At 35.2% G+C, this 27,789-nt stretch overlaps 1 protein-coding gene across 2 annotated transcripts in view; it reads right to left on the bottom strand.

The window, feature by feature from the left end:
• Positions 1-27,789, bottom strand: part of AQP9 (aquaporin 9) — a 688,967-nt gene that overhangs the window by 107,033 nt on the left and 554,145 nt on the right. The window contains exon 6 of one of the 2 annotated variants that reach the window (XM_044078901.1): positions 18,665-19,448. The exons of the other annotated variant lie outside the window; for it this stretch is intronic. Within the exon in view, the coding sequence (XP_043934836.1) occupies positions 19,295-19,448 (154 nt within the window). The 3' untranslated portion in view covers positions 18,665-19,294. Of the gene's footprint in view, positions 1-18,664; positions 19,449-27,789 lie in introns of those variants that run through there. 2 annotated transcript variants of the gene reach the window in all.

Here is a 27,789-nt window from a genome sequence, read left to right on the forward strand (position 1 = left end):
TTGACACAGCTACAGATCTCTGGCCATGTTAACAGTGTTAGGAAGTCTCATGCTTTTAAATGTCATACATCATTTATCTGCTGTAGTATTCCATTCTGGCACACGTTCAAGCATATAACTAGAAGTAAATGCTGTGCTGACCTACCCTATATCATATTTGCTACTTCTCACAGAACTATCTAAGGCATGTTTTAAGATACAATGAATGACAACATTTTCTGCTAAGGTTTAGCATAATCAAACATAATAAAATGGTGCTGGTTACTTTCCATCGTGTTGAAAATGACACAGCATTGCATTTAATGGCTTATCACACAGACATTCACTTGAGCTTAAGACTTTGCATTGTTTTCATAGAAATAGTTTTCTTTGTATCACAGAAACAAATTTTCCAGAATTGTTCTTGTATATAACCCAATTATTCTTAAACTTTGTGATATTTTCCATACTTCATCATATGTGATGGTTTGGGTTTATTACTATCTAGTTCATTACAATGTTTCAATAATATAGTGTATTGGTAATATATGTTTTCAGGTTATAGGCACCCCACCATTTAATATATAATTTTTTTCTTATTTTCCTGCAAAACTTTTATCTGTACATGTAACGGTAATTTGCTTTTGCCCTTCATAAAAAAAAAAAAAAAAAGAAAGAAAACAAGGAAAAATATTTGATACATCACATTGTAAGCCAAAAATAAGAATAACCTTCTGTTACTGTATTTATTTAAGATCTCTTGGTGAACATACCTGCTTTAAAGCATGCAAACACGAACTATTCAGTGTTTGCATTTCCAATTGCAAACCAAGTGAAGCCAAACTAAAGCATACAAACGTGAAATATTCGGTGTTCTACATTTCAATAGGAAACCATGCAAAGCTAAACTTCTATCCACACTTTCTTACACTGTTTGAGAAAGCACATGATATTTATCATTATGTTAGGGTACATTTCATCACATTTAGAGTATTGCAGTATTAGTTTCACTAATGGCACAAGTTAATGTGAATTTATTTGCATAACTACTGGCAACCAATACACAGAGTTAACACACTTAAGATTAAACTATTTATGCGTGTACATTAAAAACACAAAAATACGTGAGGACATTTGTAAGCTTTCATAATAGCATTGTTTACACACCGGACATGTTTCTTCTTCACAGCAGATGTTCAGCATTTTAGCTGCTTGGTTTGCTTTCTATTCAGTTATCTTTTTATTTCACTTTGCTTTAGTTTGCATGCCATTTTCTGTCATGGCAATGTACCTCCGTTTCAAGAGAGGTGCTTTTTCTTCCTTCTTGTTTATAATACATCATGTCATCTGAAGGGGTGGCCATAAATGTGACAAGCTGGGGTAGATTGATGGGGCCATCTGAAGTGATTTCTTTAACATCAATCAGAATGACTGTATGAGAGAAGTTAACAGATGCTTCGTTTTTTGTGATGGTTTGATTTCTGCCTTTCTTCACCTCCAGTGTCATTAACCTATTGGGGTTGTAACTCATCAGCTGTCTGCCAAATGGGAAAGGCAGCACTAAGTCCCAAACTCAAGGCAATGGATTTTATTGCCCCTTCAGAAACCTGTAAAACTATTCAGGAATAATACTAATACACATATAATGAATAATTTATTGAAGCAGTTTAAAATAGGGGGCAAGGCCTGGAAAACATATAAGTTGTATTTCACTGTTCGTACTTTGTTGAACTGAAAGAAGCCAAGAAAATTCTCACTTTAAATAAAATACTGGCCTTAAAACCAGAATGGTAGTATCTTGTTTAATATTTGGAACTGCATTAAAAAGAGTCCCAAAATATTTATGGGCTGCCATTAATGAACTAACTGATGTCAACTTTGCCTGCTTGACAACTGCTGTATTATGTCACACACTTCAGCCCACAATATGAAGTTTCAGTTTTTCTCTATTTGCTCCACTAAATGTATAAATCCTTGTTATATTGCCATTGTATTCTTATCTCTTCACTTTGAGCAAAAAGATAAAGCCAAATATTTTTATGTTTTTGTTACAAGAATTAATGTGCAGAAATATAATTTGGAACTCCAGGGTAGGGAAGATGGAACTGTTTGTAGATTTTTTAGACTGCCAGACATACATTTATGCCTGTCGCTATTACACCTGCTTTAGTTCCATATAGCAAGTTAAATTTCTCCCAGTTTATGAATAAGGGATGTAATTATACCTACTGATAATAAACGAATTAGTCACAAAAGTGAAAGCATCCATTTTTAATAATTTGTTGGGAAAGTTGATTAGAAACAACCATAACAGCTCTTGTTAAAACAAATAAATATAATCTTATGGGTTGAAGGTTGAGGGTTAGTATAATGGTTAAGGTTTTTACACAAAGTACAGGGTTTGATTCTCACCTTTGGAAGGGAAATTGGCTAGGCTTAAAATGGCCCACAAGGACAGTTAGCCTATTACTGACCTATGAACTTATGAGTAAATGTATAAGCTGCATGAATACAGGGTGGTGCAATCGGAACACAGAGATGTGGGGGGGGGGGCGTTCGGCAAATATAAGGAATTGTTTTTACTGAGAATGTGATAAAGTGCTGAGATAGCCTTCCAGATGTAGTATCAGATTAAAAATGAAGATGAAGGAATAATTTGTTACCATCATAAAAAGTGATCTGGCTGGCTTTTTGTTAGTAAATTACAAATTGTATAATTCAAGTAAGGGAGCAAGACATTTATTTGGAATGTCAAACATTGCCTAACTCAGTCAAAGATTATATATATTTCTAGTGTTTTCGCATTGAAATTTGTGTTTCTTTTCTACCTGGACACCAAAGGGTTGTTCAAGCTTGGTGTTTGATTCCTTCTTTTTCACTATATCCACACTTTGCTAAATAGATTTATGCCTTTTTTGAGATGAAAGCATAAAACAGTTTCCACACTTAAGTGCTGATAGTGACCATTCCTTGGTCATTTCCTGCTTATGATACAAGATATTTTAAAACAGCACTTACAAATAACTTTTGCCACATATCAGCTTGCTTTACAAGGACAGTAGCTTTAAAGGACTAGTCAGAACATTATCAACATGTATAATAAATAATAAAAGACTTTATTTGTGGCCTGTATTCCCATATTCTAGAAATAATTAACAAATATTACCATAATAATTCAACATATAATACTGTCACTAGTATGGTAGCAGGAATTCTTCCTCATTTTCCAGACTGATTTTAGTTCTGAACCTAGAATTAATTTTTAAAAGACTGCATTCCCTTTCTTATTGTAAAAGCAAGACCAGGGACCATCTGTACCAGCATTGCTCATTCCAAGCATGAGGATAGTGGTTGTGTTACATGACTGTCACGTGACACCTTAGTACCTGAGCTACCTATTTGCTTTATTGTACCTAAATCATTCACACACACTGATTTCAATCAGTTTGTATCTCAGATTCTGGAGCAGATTAACAGCTCTACTCCCCTTCTACCCTGGAATATGTTCTTTTTGGAGAACTAGCGTTTCACCCTGTTGAGAGGTATCTCCTTAATTTGACGTGTAAATAAAGATGGCTCCAATTAATCCATTTAAAGAACTACTGGACTACAGATGACTCACTATAATTTGAAATGTCAAAAGATGATTAATAAAATAGCTATCTTTTACCTTCTGGTGTCTTCATGTCTAAAACCAGAGAATTAGCTGTTAGATGTTTTGTCTCCCATATGGTAAAATCTTATAGTAGCACTTTCCAGTCCCTACATAACTTATTGTTTATTTATTTACTGTTAAGAGACAGGTGGACTGGACCACTTGGCTCTATTTCAGCCACGAACTAGTTACACAAAAGAGGTAATAATAAAGTGTCCAAAGAAAATGGTACACATCCACAATATATAAATAGCAGAAAAAATAGGCAATCATACCCTGTTTACAGCAAATTGCTTTCTCAGAATACTCAAATTATGAGCAAGTGCAGAAAGATAGCTACAAAATTGTATTATAAATCAGTGCTTAGGTCATGCATTTAGTTTAATCAATATAATAATTGTTTAATAGCAGATCATTCAATAAAATGCTGCACAACTACCAGAAGGGACAATTAAATAGCTGATGTAAGAAATATTTACTTCATGTTAAATATTAATTGGTATGTATCATGCTTTTGTGGTAATAAACAAACCAAGGATACAGTTACGCAGTTACACAATTTATTCAGCTGCATGCAACACAACAACACAGACTCAGTTGGCTTCAATAATAGCTTCACTAGGAAAACTTTCTTTATGTTTAGTACCAGCTTTTATGTAGAGAAAGAATAAATTACGGCATAATTTAATAGTTCTTACTGTTGTATAAATGCTAGTAAACCAAGAAAGAATGTTAACTGAACTAGCTATATACATTAAATATATCACAATGTGTTCATTCTATATAAATCTATAACAACATATTCCATTTGATGTGTTACACAAATGGCATTCTCCACTTGCTTTATTGTGTATTCTTTTCACAAGTTGTATTACATTAATACCTTTAGCCACTTGGTGGAATGACTATTATTTGCCATTTATTCTTGTTATGTTCTGACTGCGGTACTGTTTACGTAAAAAAAAACTATTCATTTGCACAATTATTTTTGGCATTTACTATGTTACTCCTCACCTCTCTGTATAGATTATTGCAGTACCAATAAAAGAAAACTTGCATTCTGTTTTTTTCACTTGAGGAATGTTTGTGCAGTACATTTGGTTGTCTTTGTCACTGACTTATTTATTTACATTCGTTAACTGGGAAAGTCTGACTGAGCAAAAGCCCCGTTTCAGCAGAGGCCTGGGGAGAAAAGCTCCACAGTTAGCATTATTGTAAGATAAAAGAGGACACTAGGTATTATTTTAAACAAGTCACTAGGTTCCCAAATAATTATTCTTTTAAATTTATGTCCTTTTTCTTCAGATAAAAATCCTTATGGGTGCAAAGAAAGTACTATTTAATATGTTCAGACAGACAGTGGATAAATGCAAAATTCAAAAATTCCTTCGTCCGTAGACCAGTGTACAGGTTTTCATTTGCCTAGCATGTTACAACTTGAAGAAACACTGTTTATAGACTATGATTTCTGACTAAAGTCTCCGTCCAATTATTTTCCTGTTCTAAAACATAAGTGTAACTTTGACACTCACTGTTTCTTTTCAGTGTGGGATTACTTTGCAAAATGTCCAAGTTGTTATTTACACACTACCTGATTATGTTGACTTTGGGGGTGTAAGCTGTTACAGATTTATTTCCCCCATTTGTATTTTGACAATTTCACTTTTTTCCCCTTTCAAATCCTTCCTGTTTAATCTCCTCTGATACACGTTGCATATCGTCATTTAATAAACTTACATCACAGCCCCTTTCTAAAATCTGATTTTCATCTCTAACATTTCCCCTTATTCATCTTGTCTTAATTTGAACCGATCTATTTAATTGTCATGGATTATAATGTTGGTACTTTATTCAGAGTGTGGTATGAATTACAACTGCAGACCATCCCTACTTGTTTTACAATATGTACTTTTTCTATGAGCTCCAAAAATCATCTGCAGTGATTTATTGCATCTAGAAAATATTTATTGCTAAATGTTACCTCACGCATGAAATTAGGATAACATTTGTTCTCATACTAAAGGTTTCATATGTTAATATTAAGCCATTAGACTGCAAACTATTGTAAGCCTAGCCAATAACCAGAGGTCAGAATACAGCCTGTGTTTTGTATCTGTAAGGTAAAATTCATAACCCATTATGCCAACCCCTCCACTTAGAGTGTATGTGGGTAAAAGACCATTTATTTTATAATGTTTGTCTGTATATGTTGACGGGATAGAGCAGTGATCTCAAACCTGAGAGTACTGCCTGCTTATGTGACTTACTCTGAGTCACACAGTTAGACAACAGAGACAGCATGAATCAAACCCTGGAGCAAAGGAAACAACTTGTTAACAGCTCATTAATTCTCTGTACCAACTGCCAGCTTATCCTTCAGTATAAACATTTAATCATTTAAGTCATCCAGAAATTTAGATAATTGCATTCTGATTTGTATGTGTGTGTGTGTGTGTGTGTGTGTGTGTGTGTGTGTGTGTGTGTGTGTGACTGAGTGAGTGTGTGTGTGTGTGTGTGTGTGTGTGTGTGTGTGTATGAGTATATTAATTTTAATCTAAAACACTTTTGATTTAATCAGAAAACATCTAAAAACTTAACATAAGACACATGTAATCAAATTACATTTAAACTAAAACTTCATAAACAGAAAATATGCTGCCAAAAGTCTTTTTTGCAGGACATGAAGCCTATTGCATTCCCCATGTGGGGGGTTCACCCCCCACACTCCATAACTTAAATACACTAACTCTACAGTGCACCACCTCAGAGAAAAGAGAAAACACAACACACTGCATCACTGCTGCTGCATAAATACAGAAATGTAGACATGAGGATACAACATGTGGGTGGGCATTAGCAAGGTACCAATGGTGCCCATGACTAATGTCTCATCTAATCCCTATTATTCTTATATCCTAAACCACACCTGCAATAATTGTGTATAGTCTGATAAATTAAATATGATTCGAATAAACATGTTTTACATTACATTTTTAGATACTTTGTGGTTAGATTAAATGATTCTTAGATCAAATGTACTGTAAACACACACATTCATATCTATATCTATATCTATAACTATATCTATATCTATATCTATATCTATATCTATAAATAAACTATATCTATAACTATATCTATATCTATGACTATATCTATATCTATAACTATATCTATATCTATGACTATATATCCATATCTATATCTATAAATAAACTATATCTATATCTATGACTATATATCTATATCTATAAATAAACTATATCTATATCTATAACTATATCTATATCTATGTCTATATCTATATCTATAACTATATCTATATCTATATCTATATCTATATCTATAAATAAACTATATCTATATATATAATTATATATATATATCTATGACTATATCTATATCTATAAATATATCTATATCTATATCTATAAATATATCTATATCTATATCTATAAATATATCTATATCTATATCTATAAATATATCTATATCTATGACTATATCGATATCTATGACTATATCTATATCTATAACTATATATCTATACCTATGACTATATATCTATATCTATAAATAAACTATATCTATATCTATAACTATATCTATATTTATGACTATATCTATAACTATATCTATATATATAGCTATGACTGACTCTCTCTCTCTCTCTCTCTGTATATATATATATAAATATATATATATATATATATATATATATATATATATATATATATATATATGACTATATCCATGACTATATATCTATATCTATAACTATATCTATGACTATATCTGTATCTATATCTATATCTATATCTATAGCTATGACTATATATATATCTATATCTATGACTATACACATATATATATATATATATATATATATATATATATATATATATATAGCGATAGCTATATCTATATCTGTAACTATATCTGGGTCCCCTTCATTTGATCGAAATTTCAAATGTTCAACACCCATATGGCTGACACCATATGACCAAACATTTGAAAGGCCGACAAAGGATAACGGAGATCCTGCTACAGTGCGGAACTGGGAGAATCCCCTGTCCTGCACTGTAGTGTGGTCTTGGAATGAGAATATTTAAGTAGTGGGGGGGGTGTGGGGAGTGCAGGGGGGCTTGCCCCCCTGCCCAACACTGTTTATAGTAGTTTGCACTACTATTTAAGGTTGTTGGCATTTCAAACTGTTGGCCATATGGTGTCAGCCATATGGTTGTCGGCATTTTAAAATGTCGGCAATCTGAATTACACCCCTATATCTATATCTATATCTATATCTATATCTAGAGCTATATCTATATCTATATCTGTATCTATAACTATATCTATATCTATAATTATATCTATATCTGTATCTATATCTATATCTATAAGTATATCTATAAGTATATCTATAACTACATCTATATCTATATCTATAACTATATCTATATCTATAACTATATCTGTATCTGTATCTATATCTATATCTATATGTATAACTATATCTATATCTATATCTATAACTATATCTATATAACTATATCTATATCTATATCTATAACTACATCTATATATCTATATATATAACTATATCTATATCTATATCTATGACTATATCTATATCTATATTTATAACTATATCTATATCTATAGTTATGACTATATCTATATCTATATCTATGTCTATATCTGTATCTATATCTATAGCTATGATTATATCTATATCTATATATATGGCTATGTCTGTATCTATATCTATAGCTATGACTATATCTATATCTATAACTGCAATATATCTACATCTATAGCTATGACTATATCTATAACTCTCTCTCTCTCTCTCTCTCTCTCTCTCTATATATATATATATATATATATATATAGCTATGACTATATTTATGAAGAGAGGTCGAACTACAACTTTAAAAACTGAAATAAACGAGCTGGACAAACAGATTAAGCATAGTGTTAGACAAGATCAAGAAAAATTTTAAGAAAATTTATATAAAGATATTGAGCATAATAGGAAACCTTTTTATAGATACATAAGATGTGGAAGGATTAAAGATACACAAATTGATACATTGTGTGAATATTCTAAAATTTATTCTCAGACACAACAGATTCTAGATATATTTACAAAATCTTATGCAAAACAGTTTGGCACCACAAAAGGGGTAGTAAGTTGTCCTACTGATATCCAGGTAACCCCAGATATTGGAATCAAATTAGATTATATTGAAAAAGAACTGCGCAAACTGGATCCAAACAAAGCATAGGGTGGAGACGGAATAAGTAACAATGACCTCAGAACACTTAAGCAAGAACTTACACTGCCATTACATCTATTATTCACTAGGTCATATAAATATGGGGAGATTCCTCAAGATTGGAGACATGCACTTATTAAACCTGTCTTTAAGGGAAAGGGGAGTAGGACAAACCTAGAATGATATAGACCCTTAAGTCTACTTTCATGTTGTGGAAAAATAATGGAGAAGGTAATACTGGATAAGTTATTGTCTGAACTGGAGAGGTTGGGACTTGAAACCATATATCAGCATGCATATGTTGAAAATAGATCTATTATCACCTGTAAGATGATGTTCTATAACAATATAATAACAGCTATGAATGAAAAATTGTGCTGAGATGTGATTTATATAGATTTAACTTCAGCATTTGACAGGGTCATGCACAAAACACTGATCAATAAATTAGTACAACTAGGTATTCATGTACTGTTTATAAAATTGATAGCTGCATGACTTACAAATAGGACATAGCAAGTATCATACACCAACTGGACAGGTGAAATCCTTGGTTACAGTCAAGGTGTCCCACAGGCCTCTGTACTAGGCCTTTACTTGTTTAGATTGTATCTTTCAGACCTTATGTTTTCATCTGAGGTGTTCTACAGTCTATATGCTGAAGACCTGAAATTGGGTAAACTGATTACAAGTGTTACAGATAAGGCATGTCTACAAAATAATTTGACTAAATTGACCATTTGGGCACAGGAGAATAATATGTTGATAAATACATCAAAAACTAAGCATATCAGACTTGGGAGACAAACTGAAAGGTGAATATTTAATACAGCACACAGTGATTGAAACTGTAGACTCATTTAAGGACCTGGGTATATGGGTAGATTCAGCTATGAGTTTTTCTAATCATATCTACCAACTGGGTAATGATAGTCATAGAACTATAGGTTGTATAAAAAGAGTTATAAAGTCTAGGAAATCAAACATAATGATATAATTGTTTGTTAGTTCCATTAGACCCAAAGTTGAGTATGGAATAACAATATGGAAACCCTAAAAGAAAACAAGCATGAATAAACTGGAAAGAGTACAGTGGCAATATACTAAGAGCATCCATGGATGTGAAAATCTAAGTTATTATGAAAGACTAAAATATCTGAACTTGTATAGTGCCTCTTACATATATTTAAGAGGAGATCTTATTCAGGTATATAAGGCATTTAGGGACAACTACCTCTGGGAATGTTTGGGGTTATCAAAAAGTACTAGAGAATCATCAGACAATCTATGTAGAAGATTCTGTAGGAATGAGAAGTGTACTAATTGGTTCTCTGACAGTAGCTGATGCTTGGAACAGACTTGAAAATTACATTAAAGAAAGTACTAGTTTAGATATTTTTAAGAACAGCCTGGACATTTATTATGGGAACAAGTGTTTTGGCATATTGGCAAGCTAGAAGGGCTTTAATGCCCATGCTTGAACTATTTGTATGTATGTATGTATGTATATCTATATCTATATCTACATCTATATCTATATCTATATCTATACCTATATCTATATCTATATCTATATATCTATAGCTATGACTAAATCTATATCTATATCTATAACTATATATAAATATATATATATATATATATATATATATATATATATATATATATATATATATATAGAGCTATGACTATATATCTATATCTATAACTATATCTATATCTATATCTATATCTATATATCTATAGCTATGACTATATCTATATCTATAACTATATATATATATATATATATATATATATATATATATATATATATCTATAGCTATGACTATATCTATATCTACAACTATATCTATAGCTATATCTATAGCTATAACTATATCTATAACTATATCTATATCTATAGCTATGACTATATCTATAACTATATATATATATCTATATATCTATAACTATATCTATATCTATATCTGTATCTATATCTATATCTATATCTATAGCTATAACTATATCTATATCTATATCTATATCTATAACTATATCTATAGCCATGACTATATCTATTTATATATATATATATATATATCTATGACTATATCTATATCTATGACTATATCTATATCTATAGCTATGTCTATGTCTATATCTATATCTATAACTATAGTATATCTATATCTATATCTATGACAATAGCTATATCTATAGCTATGACTATATCTGTATCTATATTTATATCTATATCTATATCTATATCTATAACAATATCTATATCTATGACTATATATCTATAGCTATGTTTATATCTATATCTATATATCTATAACTACAGTATATCTATATCTATATCTATGACTATATCTATATCTATGACTATATATATATATCTTTATCTATATCTATATCTATATCTATATCTATAGCTATGGCTATATCTATAACTATATCTATAGCTATGACTATATATCTGTATCTATATATATGACGATATCTATATCAATATGTATATCTTTATCTATATCTATAAATATATCCATATCTATATCTATATATTCTTTCCCACACTCCATGATCAGAATATGTGGTGGGCTACTGTAGACCCAACCATCAGGGTACTTTATATATGATGTATAAACCAATTACACACCAAAGTAACATTCTTCACATAATATGTTCCAATGCAGCCAAACTGGATACATCTTCTGCCTGCTCATAAGTGTTAACTTCACTAACAAAATTATCAATGTCTTTAAACCATTTTGATAGTTAATAGACATTTATGATGATGTTCTGTCCATTGTGATTAAAGGCCAGACATTCTCGATTCAAATGTATTGTACAATTGTTAAAATATCTGCACTATCCTGTCTGCAGAACCCAATGTGCATTATCAGTGGTTTTAACTTGAAGTCCAGGTACATAGATAACACCCTAGGGTGTTAAGGACAGAAGTAAAACTTTCTTCAAAAGCTTCCTGTAAAAGCTATTAGATCTGTTTTATGCTGTTCAACTAACATTCTATCTACCCACTTATAAAACTATTCATAATCTTATCAGCTGTTAATAACCACCTCCTGAAATCCTGAATAACAATAGAACATTCCTTGTCATCCCTATTGACAACTATTGTGTTATCTTTTCTGATATTTCTAGTGTGTGCTATTCTTCTTAAAACACATTAGTTTATACCATGTAAAGTTATTTTCTAGTGTGTGCTATTCTTCTTAAAACACATTAGTTTATACCATGTAAAGTTATTTTCTAGTGTTTGCTATTCTTCTTAAAACACATTAGTTTATACCATGTAAAGTTATTTTCTAGTGTGTGCTATTCTTCTTAAAACACATTAGTTTATACCATGTAAAGTTATTTTCTAGTGTTTGCTATTCTTTTTAAAACACATTAGTTTATACCATGTAAAGTTATTTTCTAGTGTTTGCTGTTCTTAAAACACATTAGTTTATACCATGTAAAGTTATTTTCTAGTGTTTGCTATTCTTCTTAAAACACATTAGTTTATACCATGTAAAGTTATTTTCTAGTGTTTGCTATTCTTCTTAAAACACATTAGTTTATACCATGTAAAGTTATTTTCTAGTGTGTGCTATTCTTCTTAAAACACATTAGTTTATACCATGTAAAGTTATTTTCTAGTCTGTGCTATTCTTCTTAAAACACATTAGTTTATACCATGTAAAGTTATTTTCTAGTGTATGCTATGCTTCTTAAAACACATTAGTTTATACCATGTAAAGTTATTTTCTAGTGTTTGCTATTCTTCTTAAAACACATTAGTTTATACCATGTAAAGTTATTTTCTAGTGTGTGCTATTCTTAAAACACATTAGTTTATACCATGTAAAGTTATTTCTAGTGTTTGCTATTCTTCTTAAAACACATTAGTTTATACCATGTAAAGTTATTTTCTAGTGTGTGCTATTCTTCTTAAAACACATTAGTTTATACCATGTAAAGTTATTTTCTAGTGTTTGCTATTCTTCTTAAAACACATTAGTTTATACCATGTAAAGTTATATATTATTTTCTAAATTCACTAGTAATATGTGGACGCAACTGCAATGGTTATTAGATGGCTGTAGAGATGAAAGTCAAGAAAATTCTAAATTCCCTTATTGCTTGTCGCTCATTGTTTGAAACAGAAGAAATAACTGAATTTGTTTTCCTGAAAAATAACATTACACTGAAAAAATATTAAATTAATTAATGAATGAAGTGCATTGAAATGACAGCCTCTTGTTTAGAACAGATAGTTTATGTGGATAAACAACCTTAGTAGATAAATGAATAAAGTATGTTTGTGTAAAATCTTACCATAACAGTAGATGTCCTTGCCTTCACTGCTGCAGTTTTCCTTACGTATGGAATTTCCTGCCATGGAAGCCCAGTGTCTGGCCAGTATACCAAAGCCTACTGTTGCTTTAAGGTATGCCAAACATCACCCGTACACTCATCTCGTAGCATAGGGCATAAAGGTGACATTCAGGCATACCATCCTCAGAACTGATTGCCCCAGTAGGAACACCAGTCCAAGGATACACAATGGGTAACCTGTACATCCAGGAAGGAAAATGACTATGGCAAGGAGGGAAGGGGTGAATGTTGCACCAGTGAAGGCAAGGACATCTACTGTTATGGTAAGATTTTACATAATTGTACTATGTCCTTGCATTCACTGCTGCAGTATTCTTTACATATGGGAGGGTGGTCTAATGGTTAAGGTGTTTGCCTTACAAACACAAGGTGCAGGGTTTGAATCTCACTAGGGATAATTGGCTAGGCTTAAAATGGCTCTCAAGGGCAGTTAGCTTAGTACTAATGTATGAGCCTATGAGAGTGCCAAAGCTCTGGAAGAAACTTGGGAGGAGTAAGGAGCAGTAAAGCCCTCTAGGCACCCAAAAAGAATGGCCCTAGCAAAACCAGCCCTAGCTGTAGAAATACCATGCAACTTGTAGTGCTCAGTAAAAGTATGTACAGAAGTCCAGGTAGCTGCTTCAAGGATTGAATTAGCATCTAAGCCACTGAAAAAAGCACTAGAAGCCACAGCTGTAGTAGAATAAGCCTTTACAGAAGAATGAAGGCTCTTGCCATGAAAAGTGTAACAGAAAGAAATAGCCTCTCAAATCTAATAAGAAATAGTTTGCTTGGCTACAGCTAATCCTAAAGACCTAGGATGAAAAGAAACAAACAATTGATCAGATTTTCTAATAGCCTTTGTCTTATCCAAATAAAATCTGAGCTGTCTATGCATGTCCAAAGTATGCAGCACCCTCTCACTATCAGATTGTGGAGAGGGGAAAACGTAGGCAAATGAATAGACTGATTAAGTGACAACTCATTAACTATCTTAGGCAGAAAAGAAGGATTAGTATGCAAGGACACCCCATCCTTATGAAATATCAAAAAAGGAGGACAAGCCATAAGGGCTTGCAACTCAGACACCCATTTGGCAGAAGGAAAAGCTAACAAAATGACTGTCTTCCAACAAAAATTTTGTAAGGAAGCTGAAGCAGCAGGCTCAAAGACAGCCTGAGTCAACTTCTATCCAAAACATTATCATCGGATGTGCTTCAGGCCAGATCTTCACTGGCCTATAATCTGCTCGTGGCAGTGGAATCTGACAACAAAGCCGGGTGAGCCTCTGGGTTCTCATCGACCTCTGGAGAAACACCCAGCAGAGGCTGGAAAGCAGAAGATTCCGTTCTTAATTTTTTCACCTTCTTCTTCCCTAATGGCTGACCCTCAGAGCGGGAAGTTCCTTCCATTGTTTCTTTAGTGAGAAAAGATTAAGGCGCTGGTTCTCAAAATACAAAGGGAAGAAAGCTTAATATGAAGGGTTTTCGGTATGAACACCTGACTAATTGAACAGGACATATGGTCATGAGAAGCATCTAGGCAGAAAAGACACTTATTGTTGTGGTCTTTATGTGGAACTGTCTCCCACACTGGCATTGACCCTTCCTGGATGGCATTAACCCCTAACAGCAACAAAAAAGCCAAGAAACAACAACCCCCCCAACAGGGTACGTATCTGCAACAGCTCAGACTGCAGTACAAGATGTAGGCATTCACCGAAGAAAGAAAATGCATTCAAACTAGCAGAAAACAGATGTAGATGAACAGATTGATGATTGGAAGAAGTTCTGAGGATGGTATGCTTGAACATCACCTTTATGCCCTACGCTATGTGAGGAGCATACATGTGACATTTGGCGTACCTTAAAGCAACAGTAGGCTTTGGTATACTGACCGGACATCAGGCTTCCATGGCAGGGAATGCCATACATAAAGAATACTGTAGCAGTGAACGTAAGGACATTGTTTAATTTGTGCTGTTTAGTGTTTTCTGTTTTTAGTTTTGGGCATTATTTTGACCTTCCCTGGTGATTTCTGCTTTCATACTTTCACATCCTTATTTGTGGTTTTCTGTTCCCAGTTTCTGTTACTCTTTTAAGTAACACTATTTTTCACTAAGCCATTGAGGTTTATCCTGCAGGTGTTTTCTGAGAACTATAATTAAAGTAGTAGTGGCAACTGCCTATTTAATATGGTAGGGTAAGGAATTCCAAATTATAGGTCAAAGTACTGAAAAAGCCTTGTGGCTGTAGTCGATGGATGTTTAGTGAGTACTTAGGGAGTATGGAAAAACAGAAACACAAAAAAGTATGCACAATGGGGCAATAGGGTAAGAAATGATGGCTATTGTTTGTTAAATGGCTAACTGCACTAGGTACAAGCATATCTTTTCCTGGGTGAACTTGCCGCCCTTCTTTCTGATTATGTGACATTGCTCAGAATCACACAGTAGGTAAATGGTGACTGAATGAAGCAAACCTGGAAATATTGGGTGCAGCTCACTTGAAGCATATAACCTTAATTCTTACTGCACAATTTTTATCTTTCAGATACAGTCAGTTAGCTTTTGCCAGGATAATACACATATTCCTGTTTAGGAAATCTTGTGGTGAAATTTGAAATAATGCTGAGCAGTGTCTGTATATTTTGTGTTTTTTTATGATTAAATTTGCTGTTATAATAGGTGGATAGGTGGAACACATTTTAAGGACAGTAAAAGAATCACATTACATAGTACCTTTCTGTCTAGTCTTCTGAAAAAGTGGGATATTTTTTTGCAGTCATGATATAGCATGGACGTATCTATGTTTATAGTTTTCTTAACCTGAACTGGGAAAATGAAGGAGTGATGAACCAAAAAACCTACAGTTTGAATTGATTGGTCAATAATTACTGAATTAGATCATTTAATGTTCCTGTGGGATGTAACTGAATTAACCTTGGGAAGACACTGAAAACACTGATTGGATTTTTAACAAACTTTTTATTTTATTTATTTAACATTTGCTTACCAGGAAAGTCAGACTTGGAACAAAGCCAATTTTCAGCAGAGGCCTGGGGAGAAATGCTCCAAACACATATCTTTACAATTTGTGAGGAAACCCACACAAATGCAGGGAGGACATGCAGACTTGGCACAGAAGACACCCCAGCTGAGAATCAAACTAGAGAACCTCTTGGTGTGAGGCGACAATGCTACCACTGCACCACTGCACCGTCCATTACAATTACAGTTAAGTGAAATGTAAATTGTGGGAATATCAGTAAAATGACAGATGTTATTGTTCATGGCAATCAGTCAGTTTTGCACATAACAAGATCACTGCACAATGGCAGGTATCATAAAGGCTGAACAATTGTGAGTGCGTTGATACAGATGGCAAAAAGAATTGGCACTAATGATCCATGAGGGCACTCACAAGGGGAGGAGGAAGGCAGAATTTTTTTTATTTATTTGACCTTAATCTGCTCTATTGCTAAGATGATACTGACTTAGTAGAGAGCTTCATTAATATAGTCAAGGTTAGTGATGGGTAAGAAAAGGAAAATTTGATAACAACATATCAGAGGCTTTTCCAAGCATAGCCAGTTCTTCTTCTTCTTTCGGCTGCTCCCGTTAGGGGTCACCACAGCAGATCAACTGTTTCCATTTCTTCCTGTCCTCTGCATCTTGCTCTGTCACAACAACCACCTGCATATCCTCTCTCATCACATCCATAAACCTTATCTTAGGCCTCCCTATTTTCCTGTTACCTGGCAGCTTCATCCTTAGCATCTTTTCCCCAACATACTCTGCATCCCTCCTCAGCACATATCCAAACCAACGTAATCTTGCCTCTCTGGTTTTGTCTCCAAACCTTCCAACCTGGGCTGACCCTCTAACATACTTATTCCTAATCCTGTCCATCCTCGTCACACCCAATGGAAATCTTAAATCTTCAACTCTGCCACGTCAAGCTCTGACTCCTGCCTTTTTGTCAGTACCACTATCTCCAACCCATATAACATAGCTGGTCTTCACTACCCTCTTGTAGACCTTCCCTTTCACTCTTACTGGTACTTGTCTGTCACAAATCACTCCAGACACTCTTCTCCACCCACTCCATCCTGCCTGCACTCTCTTCTTCACCTCTCTTCCACACTCACCATTACTCTGAACTATTGATCCCAAGTATTTAAACTCATCCACCTTCACCACCTCTACTGCCTGCATCCTCACCATTCCTCTATCCTCCCTCTCATTCACACACACATATTCTGTCTTAGTCCTGCTGACCTTCTCTCTAGAGCATATCTCCACCTCTCCAGGGTCTCCTGCACTTGTCAGACATATATTGCATTAAACTGACATCTGATTGAAAAAAGAAAGATAATGTCAATGGCAAGAAATGAAAAAGATTAATGTTATAGAGTAGAAATCACTAAAACAAAATGCGTTATAACCAAAGCAAAAAATACAGAATCTACACACAAAAAAGAAAATGTTCTGCAGGGGGACAACCTCCCCGCATCCCGCCCGCTGCCTTACTTAGATACACTGCATTGTTGCGTAATGTGTATTATAATGAGTGAAAAGTGTACCAGCTAACAGCTGCATTCTTGTGGGTACTGAAATGATATGCAGCAAGGAAACAGGAGCTAAATTCTCAGGCACAGCTCACCACTTGTGAGCCATTGTACCCACGTCTGCTTCTGATCTATGACAACTGGCACTGAGGTTAATGCTGGGAGTTGTAGTTCCTTTGGTGCAGGGTTTGATTCTCTCAGCCCTTGTTTGCATACTGCATGACTACAAGCAGGTCACTTAACCAGATATTGTTCCCCGGTCGCAGCCAAAAAGGGACTGTGTATCCAGTGGGCACTTCTAGTTAATAAATGGTTATTATTTATTAACATAAAAAAATGAGGTCAAATATTTGCTGGCCTTACTGTGTAGATTCTAAAGCCTAATAATATTTCAGAAAGATGTACAAATAATGCGACGTACCTGAAGTCACGTGATCATTTAGTATATTGATATCTTAGGACAGTGCAACACTGTTACTTGTGTTTTCTTTTATTTTCAGTTCTGTATAGTATTCCATGTATAGACTATAAATTGCATGAACGAATCTGTATACTTACCTCATGTTCAAATATTCATGCGTTCATTGATTTATGCATTTGCTCACTTCTTAATGCCTACTTTATCTAATTCCGGGGGCTATCCCAGCAGTCAAGTGCGAGTAAAGCAGAGAAACTAATTCCTGATGGGGTGCCAACCCATTCCAGTGATCAACATATAATAAACAGATAACAGAAAATATAAATAATTAAAATAATTACATAAACAAACAAGTGAACTAATGAATTAGGAAGTAAATACAAGAGAGGTCCTCTCTTACTGTGTATATTGTGCATCAAATTTTATTTCATTACATTACAAAAATAGGTTTTATTTAGCAAAACATATTAAGTTAGAATTAATATTGTCATCAATAAGACAATGTTGTTTACTAGACTTAAATGTTGATCTAAACTAAAACAAAAATATTATGTGCTGTAACAGGACATTGTTCCACATTTATTAAGTTGATCTCCGGTATTTGTTCAGTGTAACTCTTTTAATTTTATATGCCTTCATCAGGCTGCTCTCTAAGATGCACACATTTCCCTTGTCATAGCAGCCTTTTGTACATTGTGAAAGCACTTCATGACATTAAGAGGCTGTATTCAATTATATTGGCCTATAATGACATTTGCTTACGTGTTTTGCAACTTCAAGAAGTGCATAACAGTAACAAATTCTTAAAAGACAGCAATTTAAATAAATTACAAAGATATAAGATAACATCTGGAATAATATTTTCACAAAAATAACTAAGCGTACTACTTCAGTACTTCAGAGAAAACAGAAGGGCATGTGGAGATGTAACAAAACAAAACTGTTGTTATTATATATAGAAAGACTCACTGAAAACATGAATGTTATTAATATTCCCCTGAGCTCAAGCTCTTGACCTTTTACAAGTCACATGACATTCTTAGTCATTTCATATTCGACCTCTGAGTCTTTGTGAGTCTGTGGGTGGTGAAGTTCAATAAACAGCTCATAGAGCAGAGCCCCAGTAATTGCACCAATTGAAGGGGCCACAACAGGTACCCACCACCAGTTATTTCCGGCACTGAAAATGAGAAAGAAAGAAGTAAAGTTATGAAAATGGCTTGTTTCTTTTAACAAAGACATTGTAATCAAGACCATTACTAGTGTGACACACTGCTTCTTTGTTTATATTTCTTGTAGTCAAGTGCAAAAAACTTTAACAACCATTTAGTTTCATTAATTTTAAATTTCATGCTTGTTAGCTGAAATTGTACACATTAACATTTTTTGCTCTGTCTAAATCAAAATAAATTAAAACACCCCAGTAAACACCCACATATTTCTTGTTCTCAAGAAGTCCATTCCTGCCTGATTTAGTTTGTGTTTGAGCTATGAATGCTTAAAATGTTTGTTGGTGGCTGGATCACTCTACATATATTAAGACCAGAAGCTTTAACAGGCAACCTTCTGTAAGTTCTGTAACAGTAACTGTTTCATCACTAAATTATTTTACTGTGAAGCCTCCATGCAGACATAACAAGACACTGAATTGGATAAGGAGCGACACAAGGGTGGGGTGAAGGGAGCAGCTGGCTCAGGTGCAAGGTATTAAGAGAGTGCGGTCAGGAAGTGCAGTTCCTGCAGCCTTTTGTCTTTACAGACATTTCTGAATACTGATACAGAAGTATGAAATCCAATTCTCAGACCTTCAGAGCTTCATGTACAGGAAATCTTTAGTAAGACATTTGCTAAATTATAGCAATTAGCTTGATATAGTTTAAAAGTGAAAAAATACTTTATTTATTTATTTATTTTTGCTATTCAATTGAAGACCTGGGGTGAGTGGGAATCTAGCTTGTAGTACCAGATTAAGGGAGCAGATTTTTGAAGAATACCTGACTTGGACAACCTCTAGGATTCTATCATAGGTTTATTGGTTGTTACTAGGCTAAAGACCACTAGGGCACTTATAAGCATAACCATGCACCCCAAACTCATTTGGATCCCAAGTATCATGGGCATCTATAAAGAGGCTGTATGTTAGTAGGCAGATAACTAAGGGAGTTCTGAGGGTGGGGGTTAGTTAGGATAATACTTTTCTTATCTGTTTATAAGGGATACAGGTGCCAGACTGGTAGTAAATTTACAATTTCCCATCTAATTGTTTGAACAGGGTCAGGAAGGAACTCTGTTTTACATGGATGAGGTGCCTATTCCATAGAATGGGGATCCTTTGGGACATATCTTTTTCTCACCGGCATGTTCAGTTTATGTAACAAGTGAAGTTCAGATCCTCGGATCTAGTGTTTCTGGTGCTTTTTTTTTTTTTTTTTTTGGCACATGTACAACTGATCCATCAGGGCTGGGACTGAGGAAGCTGTAAGCCAGGCAAAGATCTCCTGTCAGCAGTCTGTAGGACACTGAATACATAGACAGAGCCTTTAGGCAGTCAGTATAGACAGGGTATTCATGCCCTGAATTCTCTTAGTGAGAAACCTTTGTGACCGTTCCATCTGTTGCAGCTTTCTTGTTAGATACATACAAAAGGGGGTTTTGCACTTATTGACAGGTCTGATAAGGCCAAGTAGAGTGGTAGTAAAACTTTCTTGGGCCTGGATGCTATCCCTTACCTATAAATTGAGTGACGTAAAATGATTTTCTTGCTACCTTAGCTATGTGTTAGTCAAAGGTCAGACTGCTGTCTACATATGCTCCCAGATCCCTTAGTAGTGGGTTGACTCTTAGCAGTATCTTATAAATGGAGTAATTAACCTGGGTTGAAAGTTTCCTAAAGGGCATTATAATGCATTTTTTGGCATTGTGTTTTAGGCCATGGCTTTGGCACCAGTCATTTGTCTGTGTTAACCCCCCTCGAAAGATGTTGGGGAGGATCTATAATAGCTCCCAGTTTAGAGTCATCTGTGAAATTTGTGAACCACAGGCCTTGAGTGTTAGCCTTGACTTCCGAGAATTAGATGCCAAACAGTATCAAGCCCAACACAGACCCTGGGGTACTCCACTGCTGGCTGGGTTCTTGGTGGAGGTGGTCTCACCGATCCTGACTTCTTGGGTCCTGTCTGAGAGGCAGCCAGCAATCCAACACATTATGAAGGGATTTATGCCTAGATCAGAGAGCTTGTCAACAATGCCTGAGTGGGGAATTGTATCGAATGCCTTGGCCAGGTCAAGATATGGGTATGCACTGTTTTACCCTTTTCCATTGTCTTGGTGACCTTCTCAAATAAATCTACCAGGTTAAGTAGGCATAACCTTCCCTTAACAAAGAAAATTATGATGGGTCAAGTGTCTGTAGGTTGTTAATGTCCTTGTTTATCATTTCCATGATAATTCTTTCCAAGGCTTTCCATATTAGGCTCATTATACTGATGGGTCTGTAGTTCCCTGGGTTGGTTGACAATCCACTCTTTTAAAAGAGGCTGCATTTTAGTGTCCTCTGTTCACTCAGAACATAGCCTTTTTCGATGCTGTAGTTGAAGAGCGTCACAATTGGTCATGATAAGTCATGTTTTAGGCTGTTCAGGAGGTAACTGGGAATGTAATCGGGATCTACAGAGGTGGTGTTCTTGGCTTTAGTGAGGGCTGTCAGCATCTGATCCCTGCCAGTAGTTGGGGGAGTATGTTGGAGGGAATTTCACCTGAAGGAACTGGGATCTAGTGGGGGATGAAGTCTGAGCTGAATTTATTAGCCAGTAGATTTGCTATGTCACCCTGATCACTGAAGGTGGTACTGTTCAGCACCAGTTCAACACACTGCTCTGTGTTACGTTTAAGGTTCTGAACATAGATGAAGAATGCCTTGTGATTTTCCTTAGCCTGTGAGGCTATTCTGACCTCATAGTTGGCCTTGCTGGACTTAATTAGACCTCTTAGTTTCTTGTGTAGTTGTGAAACAGAACACTTGTATTTAAGGGACTTGCTGTTTCTGATTTTGGCCATGAGTATTCTTCTTTTATTTTATACCCTGTTTTGATGAGGAAACCAGTGGGGTTTGTTTTTAGTGTTTGTTTTGGGTACAGCAGTCTCTATGCAGCCAGTCACATATCTGTGAATAATTCTGCATATGTAGCTGTGGTCTAAAAGTTAGGGAGCCTTAAACTGTAACTTAATAGGATGTAGTTTCTGTCCTGCCTATCTTATCAGCAAATGGATAAACAGACTTTACCCAAATATCAGGAACCATGAGATTTATGTATGGATGATATCATTTTAAGAGACAAAGGCAGCACAATGCCACTAATTCCTGGTCTCTGACAATATACATAATCAGTGGGGTGAAATCTGTGTCAATCTTCTACCCCAAGAAAACTGGATAATTACTCAGAAGACTGTAAGCAATAACCGATGAGTGGGTGTGGGTGCATTGAGGATTTACCCATGGTTGATGTGGTTTGATAAGGAGGGCGAATATGTACTAGACTTATATTCCCATGTTTGCACAGTTCATCTGTGCAGTTGAAAACAAGCAATGGAGAAAGGATGGTCTCCCGGGCTTTTTTTTTTTTTAAAAGAAAAAACTATATAATCTGGACAGTTTACAGGTACAAGACAGACAGTGCAAAAATACAAAGAAAAGCAGGTATGTTTCTTTAGTTTTGCAGAACATACCTGATTTTCTTTGTATTTGCTATGCCTTCCATATGTACCTCTCGACCTCTTAGCTCAAGAAATGTCGCAAAGCCTTAAGTAATGGGGGCAAAGATCTCTGCTGTAAATGTTGCTCTTATAAACTTAGAAAGCTGCTAGAATAACAGGATTTATGCTATCATGCATTGCCTGAAGGATACGAATTGTGAAATTGAAATGTGTTGCCAGTATTTAATGACTTCACTCCCGAATGATTTGTCAGAAAACCACAAATCTTATGACGGACAGACCTAAAATATGAGGCAAAATTTTGGACATTGTGAAAGTCTGGACAATTGAAACTTATACTTTTATAGCATATACTAATAGAACAAAGTCCAGTCACACTTCAGCGACTGGACTTTTTTCTATTGGCATGTGCTCAATTTACAATGGACATGCCGATTAGGCTGACCAATCAGCATGCACATTTTTTAATGCTAACGAGCTATTACACTATAATTGTACTTTAACAGTTTCGACTTCTTGCCAACCATGATGGATTTTTGCATTAAACAAAACGTCTGATGGTGGAATAGTGTAACATTCTGAACACCAGGTGATATCCGATTCTACTGTTAGCACATTTGTTTTAAGCCAAATAAATATGCTAGTGTTTACATTATCCATTTATTACTATTATTTATTATTAATTTTACATGGTCAAGAGGTATTTATTACTACCAGTATTATTATTATACACAAACAGACAAATGAAATAAAATAAATTACTTTGGATCATTAAATTACCATATTTATTTATTTATTTATGTGTGCATGCATATTGTGTATACATGTTTATATTTTGGGGTTTAGGCTAATTTTAGAGGCTGGCCGTGGACAGCATAGTATAGCTCATCACATTGATTACAAACATGTTACACTGAGTCCTTTACTGCAGCCTTCAGTTATTCTGTTCTTCTTGGAAACTACCGATGCAGTGAAATACTGTCTAATACAGAAGTTTCAGCACCGCTATTAATAAACAGTATTATACCAGCAGAACCTTTGAAACAACCTTCTGTACTTTTGTTTCATTCAATGACTCATTACTGCTAGAGGTTTATGGAACAAAATTAAATTTTATTTTCATATTTATACAAAGGGGTAACATAGGCACATTGTGGGGTAAAGTCTCTTGCTCAGATAAGTTTAATGAACTAATAACTTGGGACTTTTTTTTATTTTTACAGTATCATAGACAATTCTGAATTGTCATTTGCAGCTTATCAATGCAATAGTCTATGACAGAGTATGCATTTACCTCTGACTGACAAGATGTCGTCCTAGTTGTCACAAGCACTCTAGCCACACAGGAGTACATTTTGCCATGTCACCTCCAGGTTTTATTGCTGTTGACCATTTTTTCCATTTTATTTCATTTGGTTAGTTGGTGCTATCGCCCCTTCATGTCTCCTTCCTCTCTGACTATGAGACAAGAGCACTGTGGTACACAGATATCAATTCTTGGTGGATATATGCAGAGGAATTCAGGTAACACCTGGTGCCTGATTTGCCTGTGTTTAGCCAACATTAAGATGATGCCTCTAAAGCAAAGTTAACTAATCTAAGAATGTTACCGTTAAAGTTAAACACACAGACACACACTTATAACTGCTGGGGGTACCTTGGTGACTGTTTCTTTAGTAGCCATTTGCGTGGAGGCCGAGGTTTAGTTGGCATCCTCTGCTTGTGATGAGTATTTTTAGTATTTGGTTTAAGTAACAAAAAATGCACAAAGAAGAAATGCTGTTTTAAGGATAACATTTCTGTAGTTTCCCCTCAGGGTTTTATAGATCGACATAATACTTATGGATGGATGTTTCCATGAACATGCTTAAGTAATATTATTTCAACAGATATTACTGTAGAATTTACTCCAACTGAAAATAATTATTAATCAAATTTAAGATGTTAATTAATTAGTTTAATATGTTTACCAGCACAGTCAGAGGTTCTTCGGTTTGATTCTTGGCTGGAGCGCCTTCTGTGTGGAGTCTGCATGTCTTCCCTGCAGTTGAGTAAACTTTAAAGACATGCAGGTAGGTGCGTGTGCCTTCTGTGATGGTAGGGCACCGGGCTGGCAACTTGACACTGTAAAAATCCACTGCCAATCAATAGCGGACCGATGATCCGCTGTGGTGACCCCTAACTCATAAAAGCTGAAATACTTTGACTGTGGTATAAAGAAATATAAAGTTGTTTGTGCATTCAAAGCCAGTCTTGTGACTTTGACGTACCTGCCGCATTCTATTCCTATATGTAATAATAGGACTGTCACAAAAAATGGACAATTTCTCAGAATATAAAATATGTTCTATGCTTTTTCTACCTCACATCTGTGCATAGTTCTGTAATGTATAAATACTCTCAGCACATTAAATTCTCAGAAATTTTCAGAAATCTTTAGATGTTTTGATAGATGAAATAACATTTTTGTTATTATTGATACTGCATTTCTATACTGTCATAAGGCCATTAGACCAATATGGTCATTTTACCACTGAACCTACTAACCTATGCACTTTACCTCCCCCTCTTTGGCTGGTTTATATTTTTTTGAGTTCGCACTATATTCTAAGAAAATAAGGATATTTGAAAAGATGTTTCATCTCACTTAAGATGCTTGCCCCTATAGATATGTGGATAAGTCTGAATGCTATAGACATACACCTCTCCACATGTTCAGGCCTCCAAGCATCAGAGCAAAATGAAAAGCAGTCAGATTATGCTATTGTTATATTCTCCACAGTTCCTAAAACAGTTTTCATGTTTGGAAACTGCAGACTCAGAATTTAGCAGGAATACTGGCTTCCTAAACTGTACAACTTAATTTTGTCTCAGTGCAGTTTTCCCCTTCAGCCAAGACAGTTATAAATCTTCCCATAATTAAAGTTAAGCCTGATGTATACCTAGTGATAGGAAGAACCCTGGCATTGGGGATCTTTCAGATCTGCTAGCGTGAACTATTTGGAGGGTCTGTCATCATAGTAGACATCAGGGAGCATGTGCCCTCACCAGCATACTGACAATTGAGGACGTTTTGTAAAGGTGGCACTAACTACTCCCCTTGATGGTGATGTGGACACTTGTATCACTACAAGTATTATCTGTACTCCACTATCTGCATGTTTGTCATCTCCATATGTAGGGTTACCATCACTGCTATGAGAGAAACACAGCTATGACTTCCCTTAACTGTCCCTCTCTTTCCAACCTGCCCCTGCCAACTGGCAGAAATCAAGTCATTTTGAATCAGCGGGTATGGCTGGCCAGGGATCACTGTCCCTCTCCCACAGAAGGTGCACATCCACCCGTCCTGCCTGTGCCATCAAGAACCTGGACTACGATTTGAATTCAGGTTACCTGGGCTATGATCAGGGCTTTTGCCGCTATGCCACCAATGCAAGCTTAGTTTATTTAAACATAATTTCCTGTGTTATACATTCCTGGAGTAGATTGATAGCATAAGGTTGAGAATATAAATTAATTTATTAAGATGGTTAATGATCAGCACTTTTTTTTTTCAGAAATAACTACATTTATCAATAACTTGCTCAAGATACTTAAAGGGAGGAACTGGTGAAATGTTATGTTCTGGACCCATATTTATATTTAGATGTTATACTATGCCTCATATGGTCTCCTGTTTAGACTGGAAAACCTCAGCATTCTCTAATGATAAAATCTCAGGTTATTTGGGAAAGGACTCCTTTTGGTGTTCTTTTGAAAACAGAACTAGACATTTCTTATCTTTAGGCAAATATTTAACAGCTTGTGAAAAGTTTTGCAGCATGAGAAAATGTTGGCTGGCCTATATTTATTTTTTATTTACAATTTGTTGGTACAGGGGTAGTCTTCCAGTTGCTGAGTGAGGACTAGGTTGGATTTTTCCCAGTGTACAGTTATGCCTAGCGACTCTGCTAGAGAAGTGGTGTGTTGGAAAGCCTTTGTTAGAAGACACTTGGTTGGGGTGGAGAGGAACTAATTGTCCATATATGGAAACACCTGGGATCCTAGAAAACTCAGATGAGCTGTTACGACTGCTAAACATTTTGTGAACACTCTGGGGGCCATTGAGAGACCGAATGGCAGGGCACAAAACTGATAGTGATTGGCTCCTAGCCGGAAGAGAAGGAGACTCCTGGAGCACTTGTCCGTTTTGATCTGGTAATACGCATCCCGGAGGTCTATCGAGCACATCCAAGCATCCTCCCTCAGAAAGGGGAGGATAGATTGAATAGTAACCATGCAGAATTTGGTTTCAATAACTGGTTTGTTTAAGTGGCTGAGATCCAAGATGGGTCTCCAGTCCCTGGTCTTTTTTGGCACTAAAAAGAATCTTGAGTAAAAACTAGATCCGCATTGGTCTGGAGGGACTGGTTGGATGACTATTTTTTGACATAACTTCAATATTTCTGAAGCTGCTTCTTCCCTTTGGTGGGGTGGAACATTGGTAAGGTTTTTGGGAGGTTTGGGAGGGGAGGATAGAGGGCTGTAGTAGTCTCTGGAGATTATACTCTGCACCCATCTATCATTTGTTATAGAGTGTCAGGCAGCTTTGTTCAGAGAAAAATGACCCCCGACTGCTTCCAGAGGAAAGCAATCGGGCAATGCTTCAGGAGTGCTGTGAAGACCACCCAGAAAAGGAATCTCTAGAGTCTTGATTCCATGGATCCCCTCTGCCCCTGTATGGGTGTCTTCCACCATTGTTACCCCCTCTGCCTCTGGGGGAATCCTCACCACGTGCATTTTGAAAAGGGCCCTGCGATTTTTTA

The sequence above is a fragment of the Protopterus annectens genome, chromosome 7.part1 (genome assembly GCF_019279795.1).
Source record: "Protopterus annectens isolate FY-2018-M chromosome 7.part1, PAN1.0, whole genome shotgun sequence".
NCBI lineage: Eukaryota > Metazoa > Chordata > Ceratodontiformes > Protopteridae > Protopterus > Protopterus annectens.